Source organism: Muntiacus reevesi, chromosome 5, assembly GCF_963930625.1.
Source record: "Muntiacus reevesi chromosome 5, mMunRee1.1, whole genome shotgun sequence".
NCBI classification, from domain to species: Eukaryota; Metazoa; Chordata; class Mammalia; order Artiodactyla; family Cervidae; genus Muntiacus; species Muntiacus reevesi.
In genome coordinates, this window is record NC_089253.1 from 86,156,599 (window position 1) to 86,180,728 (window position 24,130).

At 39.6% G+C, this 24,130-nt stretch overlaps 1 protein-coding gene across 5 annotated transcripts in view; it reads left to right on the forward strand.

Moving 5' to 3' along the window:
- DNM3 (dynamin 3) overlaps window positions 1–24,130 on the forward strand; it is a 614,639-nt gene that overhangs the window by 573,163 nt on the left and 17,346 nt on the right. For 4 of the 5 annotated variants that reach the window (XM_065935707.1, XM_065935708.1, XM_065935705.1 and 1 more), the window contains 3 exons: window positions 789–953; window positions 9,825–10,051; window positions 11,575–11,811. In XM_065935707.1, coding sequence (XP_065791779.1) covers window positions 789–953; window positions 9,825–10,051; window positions 11,575–11,811 — 629 coding nt within the window. Of the gene's footprint in view, window positions 1–788; window positions 954–9,824; window positions 10,052–11,574; window positions 11,812–16,715; window positions 20,690–24,130 lie in introns of those variants that run through there. The other variant, XM_065935709.1, reaches the window with a different exon arrangement.

Here is a 24,130-nt window from a genome sequence, read left to right on the forward strand (position 1 = left end):
CCCTTAATGATGAAGATGCCCAGCCCAGCCTCTGGTGGATAAGCCAAAATTAATTAACTCAAGTTGCAGAGTATAGAAAACAGATGCTTCTCTCATGTTGCACAAATAAATGCTTTGTGTTTGGATGTATTCTGTTTTATTCAAAGAATAACAAGTTGGAAGTTAAAACTGTAAGTTTTTCACAGTGGAGCCAGCCTTTAGTAGTGATGACAGAAGCATGAATTTATAGAACAAATTCCAGCAAGTGCATGGAAAAATGCATTATCCCCTCTATCTCTTATTTTGGCTCCAGGCCAGGCCTAGGAGATTTAGTTTTAAATCTGGACTGATCCAAGTGCTGATCCATTCCAGAGCAGACCTAGGAGTTCCAGAACAACACCAAGGTTATTTCTAATCTATAGAATCCCTGGAGACCCCTCCCAGAGGTTTACATCTGCATCAGATGTTTGGATTCAGTTCTTTGGCCAACTTGCAAATGACTTAAGATTACATTGTTCTCTAGAGGTATGTTGTTAGGTGCACTGTTTATCTGATTGTCTGTCTAAACATTCATTCAGAATCCCAGTATTTTGCTTTTCCTTGATTGTGGCAGGCTAAAGGTAGAATAATAACTGCATGGTTCTGATCTCTTTTCAGAATAAATGGCTGTTTGATAAGATAAAGATGTTACCATCTGGTAGTACAACTTCAAATTCAGTAAACAGAAGTCAATCATATGATAATGTCTGGTATTTTTTTTCTTCTGAATCAATGTGAAATAATCCTTGTTTTTCTTTCCTTTCTGTTAGACTGAAAATGATGAGAATGGCCAAGCAGAAAACTTTTCTATGGACCCACAGTTGGAGAGACAAGTGGAGACTATTCGCAACCTTGTAGACTCCTATATGTCTATTATCAACAAATGTATCCGAGACCTAATCCCCAAAACAATAATGCACCTTATGATCAATAATGTAAGTGTTTATCAGCTGTCTCATTTTTAACTTCTAATCCCATACTAGTGTGGAAATTGCTCATACTCTCTTCAGCTTCATTGTGATATTTTTCGGATGGTCAAAACACCTATTACCCAGGCTTATCATTTTCCATTACAAGTGGTAATTGACTGAGTGGAAGGGAACTTAGGAAAGAAAACATAAAACTTCTAGCTACAGTAAAGTGGTATTTCCTATTGGCTGTCTCCTCTAGAAGGGTGTGAATTTGCTCATGATAAAACAGAGCAAAAATACTATAGTCAAGGAATAAATTAGTTGCAAAGCCAGGAATAAAACCAAATACCCTGGCTCCTAGGCTTTGAAATTAAAGGCAAAAGATATCTATTCTTTTCTACATATTCATACAGAATATGGTAATACAGTTCTTCTCACCTTCTAAAAATTATAGAATACTATTTTAACCTAGCAAAGGGCTTTTTGCCCTATCCCCATGGATACAAAATCAGTTTCTTCTTCTTTTCTAAGGTAAGATGATAGAACCAAGGATCTCAAAGTAATTGATCTATATTTCATAGAATCTTTCCCTTTTCATGGTTATTTTTACAGCAGTCAGGAAATGATACTTAAATTACATGGTCTGGTTTGGTTCTTTTGGTAGCTACTTTGCTAAACTATAAATAATACCACAATTTATTTGAGAACTTATCTTTTAGATAAGATAGGCTATAATGGGGTGTTTTATAGCAGGCTTTTCTGACTCTTGAAAAGTGAAACACCAATTTATTCCTTGTTACCTTCTAAGGACACATTTTTATTTAAATCAATAATATATTATTAGCATTTGCTTGTAACAAAAACTAGATGGTAAAGTAGAAAAGAGCCCCACCCTGGAATTCAGGAGGAACCTGGATTCTATACTTGGTTCTGCTACAAACTGTGTTGTTGTTGTCCAGTTGCTCAGTCATGTTCGACTCTTTGTGACCCCGTAGATTACAGCACACCAGGCTTCCCTGTCCTTCACTGTCTCCCTCAGTTTGCTTACTCATGTCTATTGAATCAATGATACCATCCAACTGTCTTGACCTCTGTAGCCCCCTTCTCTTTCTGCCCTCAATCTTCCCCATCATCAGAGTCTTTTTCAATGACTCAGCTGTTCGTATCATGTGGCCAAAGTATTGGAGCTTCAGCTTCAGCATGAGTCCTTCTAATGAATATTAAGTGTTGATATCCTTTAGGATTGACTGGTTTGATCTCCTTGCTATTCCAAGGAACTCTCAAGAGTCTTCTCCAGCACCACAGTTCGAAAGCATCAATTCTTCGGCACTCACCCTTCTTTATGGTCCATCTCTTACATTAGTCCATGACTACTGGAAAAACTGTAGCTTTGACCTTTGTCAGAAAGTGATATCTCTGCTTTTTAATATACTGTCTAGGTTTAACTTAAGACAGTCCTTTGTGTCTTTCTATCTATTTCCTCCATATATAAAATATGAATCATAAAAAGGTATCTGGCTTAGGTATTTATTCCCCAAGATAGTATATATGGAAGTGTCAATACAATTAAAAGTATAGTTGTAAGAAACTAATATAGCTGCCTACTAAAGAATTGAAATAATCATTATCCATATATTAAGATTTCTTTCAAAATTCTAAGTTTGACAGTTTGTTGTTCATGATGAATGAGCTCCTTGACTTGAAGACCCCAGTCACATGAACAGTCTTGTTTTTAACTCACTTTATTTTCATACACATTTCATTTATTCAAACAAGGTGAGTAGAATGCTTTGAAGTATCAGCAGCAGGTAAGCAATGTATTGGAAATATATTGGAAACTATAAATTATATACTTAAGCTTAGTCAATGGCCTGCTATGTGACCTGAAGCAAATCATTTGGCCCCTCTAGGCTGAAGTCAGTCACTTCTAAAACTATACTAGGAACCCTGAGCTGCCCCCCAGAATTGTCAGAGAACATAATAAATGTGACTCTATGCCATTTTGAAAAATATAAAGTACTAAACAAATAGTCTGTGTATTTTTCAAATTACCCTCTTAACTTCACTTAAATGAGTTCAGGTTGTTTTGCTGTGGAATCCAGGCACTTGCTTATTTAAACATTTTCCTGATTAAGAATCATTTATCTTTTCACTGTTTTACCGAGAGTCATTAGTGCTGCCATCAGTTCAAACGCTGCTCTGCTCTGCACTATATTAAATCATCAGCACAGGAAATAGCACTTCCTGTCTATAGCTGTGAGGAGTGGTTTGACATAAATTAGTCAAAAGGGGAAAAAAAAAAACTGATTGCAGATCTATCCTACTTTCACCTTCTCAAGAAACACACACACACAAAGAAACATGAGGATAATTGCCCTCACCCCTCACCACTCACTTGCTTTCTGAGATGGCAAAACCCCTACCTAAGGGTATTATCCATGGAAGTGAAGTTCTGCTAATTGTCCTCAGGGAGACCTCACATAAGAGTCATGAGAAAGAAGACTTCAATTAAGACTTGATCTCCAAGGTCAAACCTTGAAGTAGAGACTGATAGGAGTGTGGAGAAAGTAAAAACATTATGTAATGCTGGATTCTTATGACATTATGGCTATCTTTGTTTGAATATAATTTTTCGTATCTACCAGAAAAAAGTTTTACACATCTAGGATGATTACTTTTCTTTGGATATTATTTTATCCACATTTTTACTGTATATGTAAAAGTATATAGAGCTTCCCTGGTGGCTCAGTGGTAAAGAATCCACATGCCAATGCAGGAAATGCAGGTTCAATCCCTGGTCTGGGAAGATCCCCTGGAGAAGGAAATGGCAACCCACTCCAATATTCTTGCCTGGAGAGCCCAATGGAGTCTGGTGTGCTACAGTCCATGGGGTCGCAAAGAGTTGGACATAACTTAGCGACTGAACAAAAATGAAAGTATATAGTTTTATATATGTGTGTGAATAATATAAATTTATATGTATAATTATATATATGTAAAATACAAATCCCTTTTTTAAAAAATACATTCTCGTGACATCTTATGGTGCAGAACGTCTGATCCCTTTTTGTTCATTCCAAAAGCACCCCTTTGAGTACAAGGAACAGAAACACACTGAATACCCAGCAGTGTGTCATACATATGTGTTGATTTTTTTTTTTAACTTAAAGTGAAGAGATCTTCAAGTGAGAGAATTAATCATAGAATCATAACAAGAAAAACAAATACTTTGACTCCTCATTCTGGATTCCATCTACTTAGCCCTGCTGTTTCTATAAATGGTTGTGGGTGAAAAAGCTAGTTGTTCCTGCAAAACCCATAAATGCCTAAAACCGGGTCCTCTATTTGTTGACTATCACTATTGAAAGCCAGGCTGTGGCCTTTCCTCTATGAAATGGGAATGGCTACTCTGCCTTCTGAAAACGAATATGTTTCAGCCAAGTTTCATAAAGTTCAGAATTTGGTGGGCAGTTTCCTTTGAAAGTTTACATTAAGTGTTCTGCCACTCAAGTCTCCATATGGAATTGTTTAAGAAGTTTAAAGCCAGCAATAAATGCCTCGCCTCAGACATACTGTAAGCCTTTGTCTATTGAAATGCAGCAGCTGTTTCATTGCTTAAACATACCAGGTAACAGCGGCACAAAGAAATAGCAAGTTTATGACAGGCGGTTTTTCCGGATAGGCTACAGGCAAAGCGACAGAGTTTTGTTTGAGACTTTAAAGAAAACACACATATAACACCACATAGCAAGCACATCTTGATGGCCTCTTCTTCTAGCTCACACTACCAGCAGTTCTCGATCAGAGAACCAAGAAAGTGAATCCAGCTTTATTTGAAAAGTGTTAGTGGCAAAGCGGCACTTAAGTCTGTGTTTGAACCAACAGAACAGCCACCTTTTGGGTACTCATGATTTTGTCCAGTTTCAAATGAAGAAGTTGAGGCCCCAAGAGGCTGAGTGACTTGCCCAAGATCACACAGCTGGCGGTGGCAGGATCATGACTAAAATCTACCTTCACGTCTTCTCATTCATGGTCTGATATTCTCTCCAGTCCACCACCAGAGAGTGCATATGGCAAGGTTCAGAACATTCTAAGTCAGTCTTCTCAAACTAGGGGGGTGGGCTCTGATCCCCATAGCATATACATAGGCTGTCTTCCCAGAGGGTTCATTTTACTTGAAAATTTGATTAGGATTTGTTTGAATATGAGAAACAGTGTTTTGAATCTTAACTAGTAAGTAATTTAAAACATTGTTCCTCATTTTCAAACAAACCCAGCTAATACGAAATAGAATGTAAAGTTTTATGAAACATTTTAAGAACCAAATATGAAACCTAGAGGCATTTCACACTTGGAGCCTGTGCTCCTGGACCCCTGGAGGTCCACATTCACTCTCCTTGGCCATTGGTCCTTTGGTGGAAAATTAGTAACACGTGCCCTAGTTTCACAACTTACTGTAACTTTAATGTGTATAAAGTAGAGTGTTATTTTAAACATTCATTATTTGAAGGGAAAGAACATCTTAAATACCAGAGCACTGATTTGTTTCCACCAGTCAAGAATTCTGTATCCTGCTCAAGAAACAGATCCCAACTAAGACCCAGAAGCCTCACAAGCCCCACTTTTGCTCCCCTCCACCCCCCACCATCACTCACCACCAAGGGTAACTCTCCTGCTTTCTTACATCATAGATTAATTCTGCCTATACTTGAACTTTGGAACTGTACAGTATGTACTTTTTTCTGCCCATCTTCTTTGCTCAACCTTTGTGAGTCAAAGGATATTCCTTTTCAAAGAAGGAAAACTTGGTTGGTCTTTACCAAAATGAAATCCCTGGGAAACAGAAAGCAGTCTCAAGTAGAAATGAGAAAATTGTGAGATCCCAGAGAATCTATAAATTCTAACCAAGCCCCTCTCTAAAACTTAACACAATTAAACTTCTTAATTAAGTTTTTATAGGTGTATTCATGTGAATGAAACTTATCACTGCGCCATTCTGTGGCCCCTCCTGTCTCAAAACAAAAAGGTTTTAAGGAAATGGTCTTCTTAGTAACTGAACTGTATGAAAACTCTATAAGTATCTCTTCTGTTTGTGAAGGCTTTAAATGGTTTTAGTAATAAAGACAAAGAAGAAAGTTAAAGATTCAGAAATACTGCAGGTTGCTAGAGAAGGGTTAAAGTCAGAAAGAGAGGAAAACATGTGGAACATTTTTAATGACCTCACATTCCTTTACACTGAGCAGAACGACATGGTGCAGTAATGCCTGTTTATCTAGCCTGTGGAGTTTGAACTGGAATGAGGCTTTGTGCGTGAGAATTTTTTGGTGAACCTCACAAAGATGTATAGGTTATAAGGTGTTATAATTAAAGGCATAAAGATTCTTTGAAATCTCACATCCAAGTATAATTAGTTTAGGTCATGTTCTGTGAGGTATTTTCTCAATGCTATTATCTAAAAGGGATCCACTTGGCCTCCAATTGTGCAGAATCCTTGATTTAAATATTTGTACCATTGACATGCAAACTGCTCAGAAAGTCCCTGAAGTATCTGGAAACTCCCCAAAGTCCCCCCTACCTTTGTTCCAGTTGTAGCATTACAAAGTGAGGCTAGCAGGAGGAGAAGAGTTTCAAATTTTCTTACATGCAAAATAAATGTTAACTTTGCTCTACATGAACTATGTCACTTGATGCTGGCACTATTGCCCTAGCTGCCTACCTTTACATACCGAATCTCAATTTAGACTTTATACTATAAAAAGAATAGCTTTTGTTGATGGAGCACTGCCTAAGTGCTAGGCATCAAGCCTACCAGGCTCCTCTGTCCATGGAATTCTCCAGGCAAGAATACTTGAGTGGGTAGCCATTCCCTTCTCCAGGGGATCTTCCCGACCAAGGGATCGAACCCAGGTTTCCCTCATTGCAAGCAGATTCTTTACCATCTGGGTCACCAGGGAAGCTCTGGCATCATGCTAGGCAATATATATTCACTGTTTCACTGAATCCTTGCACCAACTGTTTTTTTTCTTATACCAACTCTTGAGGCAGCTCCTACCCTTAACCTCATTTTGCAGATCAGGAATCTGAAACTCAAAAAGGTTAAGTTTTTTGTCCAAGGACTATAAATGTTAGAGCTAGGACTCAAATTCATTTTTGGACTGTGACACGTGGCTTGTGGGATTTTAGTTCCCCAACCAGTGATTGAACCTGTACCCCTATACTGGAAACATGGAGTCTTAACCACTGGACCAGCAGGGAAGTCCTGTAGGACTCAAATTTTGAGCTGTCTCATTCCAAAGAGTATGCCCTTAACCACTGTGCTATATTGCCACTTTCTCTTATGCTAAAATCATTCATATTATTTCAGGACATTGCCAAATCTATTGGATAGTAGGCAGGTTTTAACGTGTAACATTTTGACATGGAAGAGTTGATTCAAGGCAGATCTTTGATCAAAATGCCGGAGCAGGCTCTTATTATTTTATTTCGTGGTTTGTTTGACAGTTGCTTCTTAATTCAGATCTGCTTTAAATCTATTCTTGGAAGGGCCTTCTTTTAAATTGTGTTTAATAGATTCTAAGTGATACTCCAGGAAGATGTAAAGCTTCAAAAGAGCTTAACCCAACTGATGGTCAATGCCAGGAAACTTGTCTGGTTTTGAGTTTGGAGTCGCACCATCTCTCCAAGTACTTACACACCTCACAGTGGAAGATTTGTGCAAATGTGCATGACTCCTTGGGTACCTACAAGTGTGTTTAGCAGTAAATAAATCTTCAAGGAGGAGAACAGTTCTTAAGCCCAATTTACTGTCTTTTCTCTAAACCTGACTTTCCTTGACTTCCAGTCACCCAAACTTCAATGCTTGAAGGGTCTTTGTTCCTTTCTTCCTTGCCCCTCATATCCAAACAGCACCAGATCCAGCTGAGTTTTCCTTTATAATATCATTTATCTGTGCCCATATTTTCTTTTCCACAGCAACCTTGCTAAATTAAACCCTTATCATTCCATAAATCTGCAGTGGTCTTCTGACAGAATTCTTTATCTCTACTACCACTCTTGCAAATTCTTTTCCAATCACAGCCAGACTGACTTTCCTAAAACTCTCTTTTATTATTTCACTTACTTGCTTTAAAAGCCTTCCATGGCTCCCCATTGCCAAGTGGATAAAGTTCAAATACTTTTCCTTGGCTTTCAAGACCTTCACATCTGGCCCCAGGGTTACCTGGCCAAATTTACCTTCTATAGCTATCACACATAAACTTCCCCTTCCACCAGACAGTTGCCTGGATACATCTTATGTATTAGATTGCTTCTACCTTTAAATCACTCCTGGTTTACAGAATATGTACAGAGAACAATTTTTATTTATTTCACAACAGAGCTGTGATTTAGCTGAATTCTCTGATTAGTAGAATTATTTACATGGTTTGATACCTTTAAAAAATAGTGAAAGTTATATAGTGAAGTTACGTTAGAAACTTGTCATTTCTGAGTAACAAATTTAACTACAATCGAGGAATCTTGAGCATCCAACAGGTGTTCTGTTGTCTGCTTGAATTTATAACAATTAAATATACTTGCTTTTGGCCTTTCTTAGATCCAGTGACTCTAGATTAGTGTTAACTTTCTCTTAACAGAGGCACTGAAAAATCCAAGTTGGTTTATTTTTCTAGGCTTGAGTGGCATACTTGTGTACCACACTATAATCATGATGCTTAAATGTAACTTATCTTTTCTAGTCACTCAAAGTGAGGCAAGGGGGTCATGGAAAGAGCACTAGACAAGTCCGAAGATGTGGGGTTCAATTTAATGTTGTGTGACTTTGGGCAAGTTACTTAACCTTTCTGAGCTTCATTCAGTTCCTGCATCTGTAAAATTGGGATAATACTTGCTTCATACATATGCAGTGAGAATTAAATCAGATAACTTGTGAAGACACACTGGATTTCATTGATTCTCACATTCACTTTTTTCCACATTTAACATTTCTGACACGAAGATGCATGTGACACTCAGTGATACCTTGGCATTCTGTTGTAGTTTAGCTGATGGTGGTTTTCCTTTCTTAGTGACACGTAAAAGAGTGGTGTGTCTCAAAATCAGGGGTGTCTTAGACTTGATGAAATGCAGTTATTGATTCTCTCTCCCTCAAGGCTGTGTGACAATGCATCCTTTCCATTCTCATCCTGACACAAAATGCCCCTCCCCAAAGACTCACATGAATTGTTCATATTTTAATTTGTTTTCTTATATGGAACTTTATGTCATATAAGCGTAACTATGGAACCTTATGTCAGTCTTCATCACTGTTAAGCTCTGGAAACCAGAGAATGTATCATTATTTTGTAAAGGAACTTGAATAATTATATATGATTCTATATTTAATAAATATTCACTTACTAGTACTAATTCCACTTTTGAGACAACATGGAAACCTGGGGTCTTAATAGTATTCCAGTGATTTTTGGTAAAAGATCGGTAAAGGGCTGAAATACCAAGGAATACATAGCTTGTGTTATTACCTAAGTTTCCCTACATCATTGTTTCCTACTGAAAATACCACCACTTACCTCCTGGTACTTTCCCTTGTCTATAAACCAAGCAGCCACAGACAACATTGCAGAAATGCTTGTACAACCAATAGGCCTTGTTCTGACGATGGCGAGGTTTGGCCCTCTTTTCAACTACCTGTTTTTCTTTAGTATCAACAGCCATAAGTCAGAGAGGGAAAACTGTTACTGGCATTGGGAGACTAATGAAGAAAGAAAAGTAAACATGCATGATATGTCCCCTTTCCCAGAGTGTACTTTTGTGGACTTTGTCCACAGGCTCTGAACCAGTTTATCATTCAGTCACTCATTCATTTCCATTTTTCACTTTTCTGCGATGACTCGACAGGTTAAAGATTTCATAAATTCCGAGCTCCTAGCACAGTTATATTCTTCAGAGGACCAAAATACCCTGATGGAGGAATCTGCGGAGCAGGCTCAGCGCCGGGACGAGATGCTTCGAATGTACCAGGCCCTTAAAGAAGCCCTCGTGGTCATCGGTGATATCAACACAGCCACGACATTCACACCCGCGCCACCACCCGTGGACGACTCCTGGATCCAGCATTCCCGCAGGTAGGAAGATAGTGCCCCCAGTGCCAGAGGCCTCCCAGCTGGTCCAGAGTTGTTTTCCGAATGTGGTTCCCTAAACCAATATGTACCTAAAGCAAAAAGAGGAAAAGGAATATTTAAGTTCAGGAGGGAGAGAGAGAGTCAGATAGTCTCAGCTCCTTTCAAAAACAAGCACACAAGCAATAAATGCTGGAGAGGGTGTGGAGAAAAGGGAACCCTCTTACACTGTTGGTGGGAATGCAAACTAGTACAGCCACTATGGAAAACTGTGTGGAGATTTCTTAAAAAACTGGAAATAGAACTGCCATATGACCCAGCAATACCACTTCTAGGCATACACACTGAGGAATCCAGATCTGAAAGAGACACGTGCACCCCAATGTTCATTGCAGCACTGTTTATGATAGCCAGGACATGGAAGCAACCCAGATGCCCATCAGCAGATGAATGGATAAGGAAGCTGTGGTACATATACACCATGGAATATTACTCAGCCGTTAAAAAGAATTCATTTGAATCAGTTCTAATGAGATGGATGAAACTGGAGCCCATTATACAGAGTGAAGTAAGCCAGAAAGATAAAGAACATTACAGTATACTAACACATATATACGGAATTTAGATAGATGGTGGTGATAACCCTATATGCAAAACAGAAAAAGAGACACAGAAGTACAGAACAGACTTTCGAACTCTGGGGGAGAACGTGAGGGTGGGATGTTTTGAAAGAACAGCATGTATATTATCTATGGTGAAACGGACCACCAGCCCAGGTGGGATACATGAGTCAGGTGCTCGGGCCTGGTGCACTGGGAGGACCCTGAGGAGTAGGGTGGGGAGGGAGGTGGGAGGGGGGATCGGGATGGGGAATACGTGTAACTATATGGCTGATTCATGTCAATGTATGACAAAACCCACTGAAATGTTGTAAAGTGATTGGCCTCCAACTAATAAAATAATATTTAAAAAAAAAAAAAAAAAAAACAAGCACAAAATACCTGGACAATGACATGTTATATAGCCATTAAAAAGAATAAGTACTGAAGTGAAAAGACAGTCCAGTTAATGTGAAACTTAAAAAAAATTTAAGTTGTAGAACGTTGTGTACAAAAAAGCAATTTATGCACACACATATATATATATATGAGAGAGAGAAGATATTATAGACTATAGATAAAAAGGATACCCAGGGAAAGATACTGGTTGTCTCCACAGAGGAAGGGGTGGGGAAGGAAACTTCCTTTCACCTTTTACCCTTTTATAATATCCCTAATGTGTATCTGAGTTAATCAGACAATACTTTTTTAAACGTAGTCAATTATAACATTTTTTAAGGATGACTTCTGATGGAGAAGGAAATGGCAACCCACTCCAGTATTCTTGCCTGGAGAATCCCATGGACGGAGGAGCCTGGTGGGCTACATACAGTCCACGGGGTCGCAAAGAGTCAGACACAACTGAGTGACTTCACTTCACTTTCTGATGGAAAGGAGGATGGGCAAACTGCTGTCTCTCTCTGTCCCCAGGTCCCCCCCTCCAAGCCCCACCACCCAGAGGAGGCCGACGCTGAGTGCACCCCTCCCGCGACCCACGTCCGGCCGGGGACCCGCACCCGCCATCCCCTCCCCGGGACCCCACTCAGGGGCGCCGCCAGTACCATTCCGGCCCGGCCCATTACCTCCTTTCCCCAACAGCAGTGACTCGTTCGGGGCGCCTCCGCAGGTTCCATCTCGGCCCACCAGGGCCCCTCCCAGCGTCCCGAGGTGAGTGTTCTGCACGCAGCTGAAGTAGGGGGTTCGGGAGCGGGATGCTCATGGGTTCTCTTCTCATAGCATGACAGACAAAATTGATTTGGAAAAGAAAATGGCAAAGATACTGTCATACACGTTTGTGGTACCCCCTCCCCCCTGAGGGGAATCATAGGAAGATTGCTGAGCCCATGACTCCATTTAGAAACCAATATATGGACTACACTCTCCTTTCTCTACTGGCACAAACTAAATGAACCCCAGAAACTTAGGTCCAGATGAATGACATTTTGACGGCTGTTTGTAGAATTTGACAGAGAGCTTTGAAGTGAAAGAGCCAGTGGCTGGTTTGCTGCAAGCTGTGTGCTCCCTAGGTCACCAGAGCATCACAAGCTAAAGCCTAGCCTCTTCTATTACCAGAGGAATTCTATAAAACCACTGACTTCAAGGAATATTATCCATCTGCCCTCCAAACTTTGACCCTTAAACCCAATGTTACTAAATTTAATGTAGGCTGAGCAAAGATCTGGCTGACCCATCTGCAATTGTTTTTTATTTTAACACAGACATATGACTACTGTGTACAGTCACTGACAATAAATAAGACAGAACATTGTATATTTGAATAATACATTTTGGCATTTATAAGCAGATTTTCAGGCTTAATTGTGAAACAAAATAGCTAATAAATAAGTGAAACTTGAAACATGTATACCACATATATTTGAAACTATAGTCTCACCTTCATACATTTACAGTCAATATATTAATTAGAGATTTTGAAAATAGAGGGAATTAGGGTTTTTTTCCAACATCAGAAATTTAAAAAGGAAAGAAAATAGCCTATAGAGAAAGCTAATTTTTTAGAAGTTCAAGTCAGAGGATTAAAATATTTGTATATTCCATGAAGGAAAACCTTACTGTGCATGTACTGTCAAAAGAGAAGTGATTTCTGCCCACCCATGAAGTCTGAGTCACTTCACCCTCTGATTACAGTGCTTACATTTATTTCAATCTTCAGGGCTGTTGGGCGTAATGCAGAGGAGAAGGGGCGTCTTAAACCACTAAACAAAGGGAGGTGTAGAGGAATAGAAGGGAATGTGAAATCAGATTTGATTTGCCACAGGTCTTGGGCAGCTCAGACTGAGCCACGAGTTCCTCGTCTGTGAAATAAAGACCCAGTAAGGTTGTTGCCCAAATCATATGAGATGGGGTATTTGAAAGAGACTGTAAATTCCGGTAATTGTAATTGCCATCACCATTGTGGTCCCCATCAGAGAGGATATATGTACTCTTAAGTCAGTTTTTTTTCCCTCTAACCTCAGTAGATTTGATTTATAATTTACTTGGAACTGAGCTAAATTCTAGTAATAATAATAAAAGTGATAATGTTTATTGAGCTCTCAATGTTTGCTTTGCGTGCGTGTATGCTCACTCTAGTCATATCTGACTTTGATGGTTCAGTCAGTAAAGAATATGCCTACAATGCAGGAGACCCCGGTTTGATCCCTGGGTTGAGAAGACCCACTGGAGAAGGAAATGGCAACCCACTCAAGTATTCTTGCCTGGGAAATCCCATGGATGGAGGGGCCCAGTGAGTTACAGTCCATAGGGTCACAAAAGAGTCAGACACGACCTAGTGACTAAACCACCACCCCCACAACGTGTGCTAGGCGCTGTCCTGAGAGCTCTGCACGTACATGTTTGTTTAATGCTCACAATAACCCCACGAGTTAGGTGATTGTCCATTGTACAAACTAGATGAAGAGGTTAAGCTGTTTGCCCAAGGCACTCAACCTGGCCCTAACAGAGCTGGGCTTCAACACTGAGCAGTCTGACTCCAGAGCCGAGTCTCCTAACCACAATGTCAGGGTTTCTCCACCTCAGCGCTACTGACGCGTTTATTGTGCGGGCCGTGCTGTGCATTTTAGGACATTTAACAGCATCCTGGCCTCTACCCACTGGATGTCAGTTGCACTCACCAAGTTGTGACCGCTGAAAATGTTTCCAGACATTGTCACTAGTTTGGGGGAGTTAATCTCCCGCCCCTTGAGAACTTCTGTACTGCAGCATTCAAAAGACTGTCCCTTCCATGTAATCAAGTATAAAGGTCAGCACTGAGCCTCACTTATAAGCAAAATTAAATTATTGTTTTAGGAAACTTAAAATTGACTGGGAAAAGGTCTGCCATTGTGCCAAGAACGTATGGAAGCCATTGGGGGAGGGCTGTTAGAGTCCCACACAGGAGCCTTGAAGACGGCTATTTTGTCTGTTTAGCTATAAGAAGGAACCAGAGTAACTTGGGGATGCCTGTTTTCAGGAATGAAAGTGCATGTCTTTGCCTGCTCGCTTGGCTGCTTCACCTCTTGGTTTCAGATAAGCTGGCTTGCCAATACCCTTCAGAGATACTGCTGAATGCTAAATTGATTTGTGAAGCCAGGTGGAGTTGCCCTTGGTATTTCTGAGCTTGCTCACAGAGGGTAGCCGGCAGGAATCAGCCTCCGGAGCCTGAGCTGGAGAGGGAAGCCTCCAAGTTTCAGTCGTCTGCACTCGGGAATTTATAGGACAACAGTTGTGTTACTCAAAATTTTTAGAGTATTCTCAAGTTAGAGCCAGACTTAATTTGATCTGGCCTTGCAAAGAGTCTCAAATGTAAAACAGAAATGAGAGTTCTGAGTAAAAGAGGAAAGTTGGTTGTTTTCTGCTGAGCCTTCGAGTTTCAGCGCCAGTTCTGCGCTTTGGGAGGGAAATCCCTGGAGGGGCAGGGGGGTGGTCACCTGAGAGAAAGCAAGAAAGACTCTGTCAGGATCCTTATGCCTATTAAAGTTTAGCTTTAGATGGAGAGTTCTGACCACATAAAGTCTGTTTTTAATAAAAGCCAGAGCAGGAATCCTACCAAATGCAAGCCAGAAATGAGGTTTAAGATTTCAAAAAAAGAGAGAGGAGAGGAAAGAGAGACAGAGATAGAAAGAAAGAAAGAAAAAGTTGAGGGAATTCTTGTGGAAACTTCACCTTGTTCTATTTATTTATGTATTCTCTTTTCCCTCCATGACTTGCCTCCATTTTCTCTATTAAAATCTAAAAAAACTTGAAATGCCATTATCCATCACCTTCAGAAAACCAACCCTTAGCTTTCCGAGAAGGAAATTTAATTTTTTTCCCCAGTCCTTTGCTTTCTTAAGGGCCCTTTCTCCCCTTTTATCTGAAACCAGAAACTCATAATATGACAAGACAGTACAAGGGGTATCTCACCAGCTCCCTGTTGGGCTTTAATATTACAAAGGCAAAAACTGAACTTTTAGCAGCAAAAGATTCTGCTATTCATTGTGTGCCCGTGCATAGTTTTCTTCTAGATAATTCACAATTTCATTAGCAGATTGTGATCTTCACTTTTAAGAGCATATATTTGTTATGACCCTGTTCAGACATAATGAAAGTGCTTACAGTTGTACAGAAACCATGAGTGTTCTGGGTGTGTGTGTTTTTTTAAAGTGATTATTATTGTATCTTTCCATTCCAATGTAAAGGATGAGGAAGGAGAGAGGCTGGTGGAGTCATTTTTGACCCAGGTTTTCTCAGCTGCTCAAGCTGTTCTGGTTTATGTGCATGGAGCCTTTCACTGAGGGAGCTAGAAATATTGCAAACTACATGCCTGCTTTAATTAATTCCTTCTGAACTAGGGAAGCATTTCTGTCCCAAAGAGGCTCACCAACAGGGATGATTCTGCCATTAGAAAGTTGACTCTACACAAATCTGACTTGGGGAACATTTTCTATTGCCAGAAGGTTTGGTGTGTCCCCCTCCTCTGTCACCTCCATCAGCTTCTCTGCAGGGGCCGAAACCCAGTTGGGAAACTCCATTTAGTCATGTCCTTGTTTAGCAAGATATTCTTAAACAGACTTCAGTACCTCTTTAGGGGCCCTATTCTCTTACTTGAAGATCCTAATGTTTGACCAAACACTAACTTTAGGGCTGATATAGCTATTTTCAGTTAGAGCTTCTTAAAATTAGCTAATTGGGAATCACAGCCTTTGACATTAACAGAACAAATTAGCTGAATCAGAGTGTGTTTTTCCTGGCAACGGTGACTCTGGCATTATTTTATTCATTTGTCTTCTCCCCTTTCCTTGGACTAAGCTATTTTGCAACGGTCAAAAGGGGATAAGGGTGGGAGGAAGGGTCTCTATCCAAGGACAAGCAGACTTCACTTACATCATCACCCAGTCTTCTATTTAAAAAAAAAAGCCAAAAAACTTTTTTTAAAAATAGAAGTCCTTTCTTTTAACCACCCTCTGTCTCCGAGTCTGATGGTGTCTTTTAAAAATGACACAAGTGAATCAGAGGAAAGGGTTAGCTTTTACTCCAGTTCATTCACATGACAGAAACACAGCATGGATATCAAGAGTGCTGCACGGAATGAGTCTCTGGGGAGGTCCATGGTGATATTGGGGTCCCTGCCTTGCGGGGACAGCCCTGGAATAGCATTAAGCTTACCCCAGGGCTTCCTACTTGCACTCCTTCCATGACTTAGTTTCCCTGACTTTATATGGAGCACCTTGAGAGTCTTCTCACAGCCCCACATTCTCAGCACTTCACAGTTCAACTAACCATAGCAAAAGATACATCAGTTCTTTATGTGAAGAGACAGTCCATGCATGCCTGTTCTTTTCTTTACAGAGGTAAAAGCCCTTTATTCCCTTTAATCTTGTTTTAAATGGTTGACCTTGATGTCTTCTGTACCGTATCTCTTTTATGCATACATATTTTATGCATTGATTTAGCTGACAGGTAACACAGAATCCTTTTTGCCTAGGGATAAGGCTCCCCTGTTTTATTTTGTTTTTAGCCAATCCCCCAAATTTTGAATAAGAGAAAGCCTGTGATTCTTATGAGTGTGTCTTTGCATCCCTAATATCAAGGTTTGGTGCCATGAAGGATGAAGCTGCCGAGCCTTGAAGTCGTGGGCTCAGGGTTCACGGACAGTTAAGCAACTTGTGGGACTAGCCTGTGTCTGACTCCTCAGCAATCATGTTCTGGAAACATCCTGACTTACTCCCTCCTCAACAGCCCTCTATAAAGCATGAGCTCTTTTAGCAGCTGAGTGTCTTTGGACGAATGATGAATTCATCTTGTGATTTCTGATTTCAGCCATGAACTTTTTATTTTCCTCACCATCTTTCTCCTTTAAAGAACAAAACAGATAAATTTATGATTAGGTGTTCTGATTTTTCAGGAACAGTTTTTATATTTAGCAACTGGATTTAAAAGTCAAGCAAGGATTTTTACAAAGTATAATTGCTGAGACTAGAAACAACTTCAAGGTGTTCTTTCTGATTCTTAATATTTGAGGCATATCATGAGGCTACTATGTCACAGAATTTGTTACTGAAACCCCAAATGTAATTAATAACTTGTTGTAGGTTTACCATGAGTTGTCATGACGCTTAATATATTTTCATGAACATAGGAATTTGGCCACAAAATGTTCACTAAGGAAAATGTCTTTAATTTTATTTGAGCCTCTCTATTAAATATTTCATCAAAATCATTCAAATACCACAGTGATTCTGGTTGTAACATAATAATTCACTAAAGTGGATCAATGGTTAATGTCAAAGGTTTTCTTTCTTCAGGGTCTTGGTTTCATTCTAGTTCGAGTGGAAGTAAATTAGTCTGGTGGTTTCCTTCTTGGGTCTAGCAAACTTGAGTTACTTTACACAAACATCTCCATCGCATCACAGTCCAGACTGACTGGCGGTCTGTTTAGGCCAGGCTCAGGAATGTGGGAGCTTTACAGCTGTGTCAAGGTAGATTTCAGTTTGCTTTAAGTTTTAAATGTGCTCCTTACCTTACTTTTTCAAACAACTGATATTGCAGGAGGGTACAAGAAAAAGGAAAATAAGAAAGGATCTACATGAGACAGTACAAAAAAGCAGGGCAATAAATATAACAATCTCAGCCCCATGGTAACTGGCACTGAGTTAACCAAACAACTTCTTCTAGGTCCCTCAACAAATAATAGCAAATAGCTCTGTTATTGTTCTTGTTTGGGGCTCTACATTGCTAAGCTTCAACAATAAAGGGAAAGCCTTTCTGAGTTTCAGGGCAGCCCATCCGCCCCTAGTTTCACCTGATCGAGGAAAACAGCCAGGACCAGAGTCTGGCACAAGAGACCCTGTCCAGTGAAAACCGCACAGTCAATAGTTATCATTCGTCCTGTAGCCAGTCAGCAGCCAACTGTCACCAGCTGGAATCTGCTGAATGTTCCTACATGCAAGTTGATGTCAGCTGAAAGAAAAGAAAACAATTCTACCCAGTGTAAGCAGACCCACAGTCTTGTAGACTCACGCAAGCTAGTACTTCTGTTTCATCACTGCCCTCTTTTGTCTCCATCACTGTAAGAAAAGAACGGTTTTACGGGGAATGATTTTTCATTTTCAGGCAGTTACGATCAGATGGCATGTTTTTCAATGACTTCAGAGATGATCCATGGCTCTTTCACCTCTAAATTTTCTGTAAGCAGCCAGCTCCAAGAATGAGCTGCTGGACGCTTCTTCCTCCCTCTGATTTATCAGTTACAAGGAAAAAATCAGAAGTGAAATTTAACTTACTAGAGCCCCTTCAGCCAATAAATAGCCAGGAATTTAAACATGAAAATGTAAATGCTGCATTTTTCACTCAGAATATGCATTATATGCCTACCTCCAGTTGTATGAGAGAGGAACTGAAAATTTAACTGAGGGTTTGATGTCTGTTGTCTACTTGTCATAATTTTTTATTACTGCTTAAATAGAATTTTTAAATGCCGGACGTTGAAACCCTGAGCTTACTGTAGCCAACATCTTGTAACCATTGTCTAGGGGAACCTCTGAATCTAAACACATATTTACACCCTTTAGTTGCCAAATGAAATCCATCTGGCTTACTTAATGCTATTGCCAAAAGAATATTACACTTTTAGTCTGGCTAGTATTTTTAAATGTAGGAGAGGAGGTGGGGGGTGGGGGGCGTGTTGGAAAGGCCCTGGGTTTGTTAAGAATCTGCCTGTCTACTGATGCCACATTACCAGTATTTAGATGAAGTTTAAGCTCATGTGGCAACTTTGACCAGAAATAGAATTCCTACAGAGGGCAGTGTCGAAAGCCACAGGCAGGCTCATCATGGCATAATACTTTCTTTTCTTTCTGGCTATTTTTCAGGCATCAGAGCCACACGGTAGGCAAATCCACAAACAACGAGTGCTCTAATTTCTGAAATTATTTTTTAACCATTCCCATAAACACCAGGAACTGTCCACTCCTGTTTTCCAGCCAAAATTATCAGCTCACATGAATTGTAGCAAGAACTCATTCCATCCAAGGACCAGAGGGAAAGATGCTTAATCAAAATGGTAAATGGCAAAATTCTCAGTTGCTCAAGGTCAATGACAAGGCCAGGCCTTCTTGATTTTAATTGCTCAGACACATGAAGACTTCATAAAGTCAGCATTTTCCCCCGTTGGGATTAAACACTGAAAAACGGGATAATACTATTCTTGATGCTGTTATGAGAACCCAACCCAGTAAATGTGTAAGTTAATATAAAATTTAGAAGTAAACTTTATCCTTTTTCTGTTTTTGTTTTGTTTTTTAGAAAAGAATAAGGGAAAGACTAGATAACCACCAGCTAGATATATCACCACAAGTGAATCCCCAAGTGTCAATGGCAATTTTGAAACCCAAGAGAAAGGAGACCTCAGGTGGCTCTGAATATGATTTGGAAAATAATCTTATTTTACAATCAAATATGCCAGTTGCCTCCATCATGTAAACAGATACCTGTATTAGGTTTCAGATTTTCATGAGCAGCTTTATCTACATTTCAGTATATTTTACATTCGTCTAGCATGAGACTTTTTATGATAAAAGGAGATGGGAAAGCCTGTTTTAAAGATATTTTGCAGCCCAGAGAATCTAAAATGGAATTATTCCACTTGGAAATGGATGATTATGGAAGGTATATTCTGTACCATGTGCATTTTTAAACTTTATATTAGGATTGCTTTTGAAGCCAATTTTAAGAGTGAATGCAGTTTTTCCCTCAAATAAATCTCCTCCTAGTCTCGTGCTCAAGTGTTTTCGCCAGAAAGTCTGCACTCTGCTTTGCCTTTTAGACCACCATTCATGGAGTGAAGCTATAAAAATGAGGAAAACGTCTACTTATTTCTAAAAGAACTAGAATTTCTTTTTACTTCTTAACAGTATTGGAAAGTATTTTGATAACTAAAATAATAAAACTTCATGTGAGGCCAATGCTACCTTAATTATTGCCTCTTGGGGTGGAAAATTAAGGAAACATTAGTAAATGTGTTAACTAGAGAAACCACTGCAGTAATTTCCCTCCACGTAACTGGGTCTAAAGTCACAATAAATCCATGCTGTACATATCCTTTGAAAGAAAGAAAAGTTACAGTTTCAGCTGTAATAGGAGTAGTATCAGAACTCTCAGGACTGAAATTAATGGACCATAAAAATCCCTGCAATTCATCAGTGGACTTTGATTAACCTACTTAAATGCTCTCCAGTTCAGTTTAGGGATCTATAATGAGGGTTGTTGATATGATTGCTTGATTTGTTTTAATATTTCAAACACTCTAAACTACCCCATTACCATCTTAATACTCTAAAACTAATAAGAATTTGGAAATTCATTTTGAAGCACCGTATCTTTGAATAAACATGTTGAAATCACGTTTCTCGCTTTTGCTTAAAACTTCAGTGTGTGATTGATGACATCTTGTAGATTTCCCTCTTTTTTTACTATACTCGCCTCCTTCAACCCAGGACCCTTTCCATTTGATATATAGTGTTTATTCAGTCTGTGAATGAACAGCACATGGGGCATTCATACCAATAACCATTGTTACTGTGCTTGTTCCCTTCCGTGTAGAGCAAGAAGTCTCAGCAAAATATTCTTGAGGGTCACAGGGAATCTTTGCAACTTACAAATACTTTCCCAGTCTCTGTAGACTGTTCAGGTTTCTGTCAATATGTTGTTATTTTTATCATTAAAGTTAACTTTTACATTTTTGTCTGTGGATTTCATACCCCTTATTAAAGTGCATTTTGAGATACAAAAATATGGAGCTAGAATAACGAAGGTAGTGCTGATCACTGTCTCCAGTCCAGAAAGCAAAGTTAAAGCAAAAAGGCGAGGTTTTAGGACTTTTTTTTTTTTTGTCTTTACTGCATTCTCATTGCATTCCTGCTTTGTACCCCCATCCTTCTCATCCCCTTTGTCTCTAAGTTAGGCCCTACACCCAGTTATATAGGACAGTCTTCCGTTGGTTACTTCTGTCAGACACCTGCCTTCTAACTGTGTTTGGCAGGCCCGCCGGATGAGGTAATAATCAGAAGAAAATGTTCTGGTTTTTTGGCCCCATCCACGTACAAGATTATTCAAAACAGTTTTCTGTGAGTGAGAACAGAGATGCTTTGAGATCCTTTAGTCTAACATTCCGTGGGAGTGTGGAGGAACAAAACTGTAAATTTTTTTGATCCCTTCTAGAAGAGTGGAAATATAAATTACATCTGCCTTTGCCCATCCTCTCAGTGATGGTTACAGACAGATACATGTAGAGATGAGAGCCTCTCATTTGTAAACATTCTACTTTATCTCTCCAGCCGTCTTCTTGAGCCCAGCTCCCATGGTCATTACAGCAGTGTTTTCCTAAAAGCATATTTTGTGAACTATTTCTCCAAGATGATGGCAGTTTTTTGTAAGACAGATGCCTAAAAGACATATGGTTTTCATAGATTTTTCCGTCTAGACTAACTTTATTTAGTGACTTTTGGCCTGAATTGGTCTAGTTAAAGTTTCTGTAGGAGCTTGTATAAAATTTTTAAATGTGGGCATACCATTAAGGTGTAAAACAAAAAGTTTGACTTCTTATTGGCAAACGATTAGAAGGGATTGGTTGAAAATTTCCTTCAGGTTAAGTAATTGTGATCATACTGTGCACCCACTCGTCCATCCCTCTCCCACAACACTGTCCAGAATGGAAAGGCTTACCCCCAAAATCCGGTAACTGTTAAATTCATATACTTCTCACTGTTTTCCTGAGTAAATTCTTTGTATTCCAGTTGATGTGTGTGAGTGTGTTAGAAAGCTGTAATTCTTTCTGCAGACTCTTTACATGGCCCAGGGGACCTATGATTCCTTGCCCTTTTAGCACCAGTTTTTACAAACACAGCATTTCTCTCATTTTAAAAAAAAGCGTCCAACAAGCCGCAAAGTAAAGGAGAACATTCAGGAGTTTTTGTAGTGCCTTCAAACACCTATGAAGATTTCATTTTAAAATGGCAGTTTTTGAGCCAGCGTCAGAAGACTCATTTAGAAACAATATGACACTTCAAGAAGAAAAGAATAATTTCTACACTTGCCCAGAAATCAACTTTTTGCACCCTGACACCACAGATCCGTGCCCAGTTTAACTGCATCAGAACACGGAGAATTGTGGAAGGGAGAAAATGTGGGCCATTCTGTCTACGCACTGAGCATTTAATTGGACTCGGTCACATATTTGTTCACTGACATGGCAGCTTGCAAAGCACACCACCTCTCTGTTTTTATGTTTGCTTTCAGTATTTTTGTTTTTCAAGCTTGAACTCTAAGGCATGTTAGAGCTCCTCCTGCTGGAATTTTTTTTAATCACTGGGATTCTAATTAGTAAACGATACCTCATCTCCATTTTTTCCTCTTGGACTGATACATGACCAGAAAAATACCATGTTAAAACTGGCTTTTTAATTCACTAGATGTCACAAGTCAGGCAGAAATGAAACCTTGGTATAACATAAATCTTCTTTAAATCTTCAGATTCCTCATGCTCCGTTTCTATTGTTGTTACAAAAATAAGAGGAACTGGAAAGTTAAACTTTTGCATCTGTATTTCTACGTACACATTTACCCGCTTTGAGGTCAGGCCCCAAGTCAGATACTCATGCCCAGAAGGTTCTTGCTGTCTGTCAGAAAGGAGAAAAGGTCTTCCCCACCTTTCCAATGCAGAAGTGAATTTTACAGTTTCATAGAGAGATCCAGTGTTGCCCTTTTCCTCCCCATCCTTGTATCTTTGCATTTCTTCTCCCTGACTTGAGATGACAAAGCAGTGTGCATCTCAGAAGTGAAAGTTCGCCTCTCCCAGAAGCTGGTCCTTAGCACCTCCTTCCCAACCTCTCCTCCTTCCCCCAGATGTCTGAATTGGCCAACCCCCTCCCCGGGTGCCTGGTGTGGGAGTGAGGGGAAGGGCAGGGAGAAGAGGACAGAAGGCGGTGAGGAGGGTTGGGAATAGCTTTGCCCCAGCTGCCATCAGTGGGACTAGCTTTCCCCATACATGCATGTAAGTTCTTAGATCTCTTTGGGGATTTCTTGAAAGAGAGAGAGAGGTAGCAAGGGAGACAGAAGGAAGGGAAAGAAGAGGAGAAAGAGACAAAGAGAGAAAAAAGTCCTCAGAGGGGACACTGCCTAACTTCATTCAATAACCATGTGCGTGTGAATCTCTTTAAAAACCACCTCCTTTCTCTCTATAGTTTTCTCATCGCTATATTCCTCTGACCTTCTGTTTCTTTGCATACCTTTTAGTCTTTTTCTCTACCCAGCTTCTCTGTTGTCAGTGATATAGTGCAGAAACTAAAATATAAAAATTCCAGAAGTAATGCTTTTTAGGAATCATATTTTAAAACAAAAAACCCTCAGAAACTTTGTTTTGTGAATTAGGACTTGGATTAAAACAAGTAGTTTTGCCACTTGTGATAAAAAATGAGACATTTGATTTCTCAAGCTGACAGTACTTTTTCTAGCTTTTTTACCCCCTTCATACATACTATCTCCTATCCCTGGAATGCTGATACCCTCAACTTTTTCTGTTTTCTTCAAGCCCTTTTAACGCCCCAGCCTCTTTCCATCACCAGTCTAAGACTCCAGGTGTCCCTGCAACGCTTGAGTCATAATCCTGTCGTTGCACTTACCCAACTGTGGACACTGTTTACTTGTCTCTCTTCCCAGCTCAACTGGAAATTCCTGGGCAGTGACTGTCTTTATTTCTGTACCCCTAACACTTTATACAGTACCTAGCTCATAAACAGGGCTTATTGAGTGAATGAAAGAAAACAAAATGAGTTGATATACAATGTTTAATCAAAGTTTATTTTTAGAATTAGCCCAATATTTAGTGTATTTTAAGAAATGATTTAAACGCACACTTTCTCTCTTGTTCTTGTGCTATTCCTTCTGTGCTAAAACTTTGCCTGGCTAATTCTTTTTACAAGTCATAAACTGAGCAGAGTTCGTGTAGGCA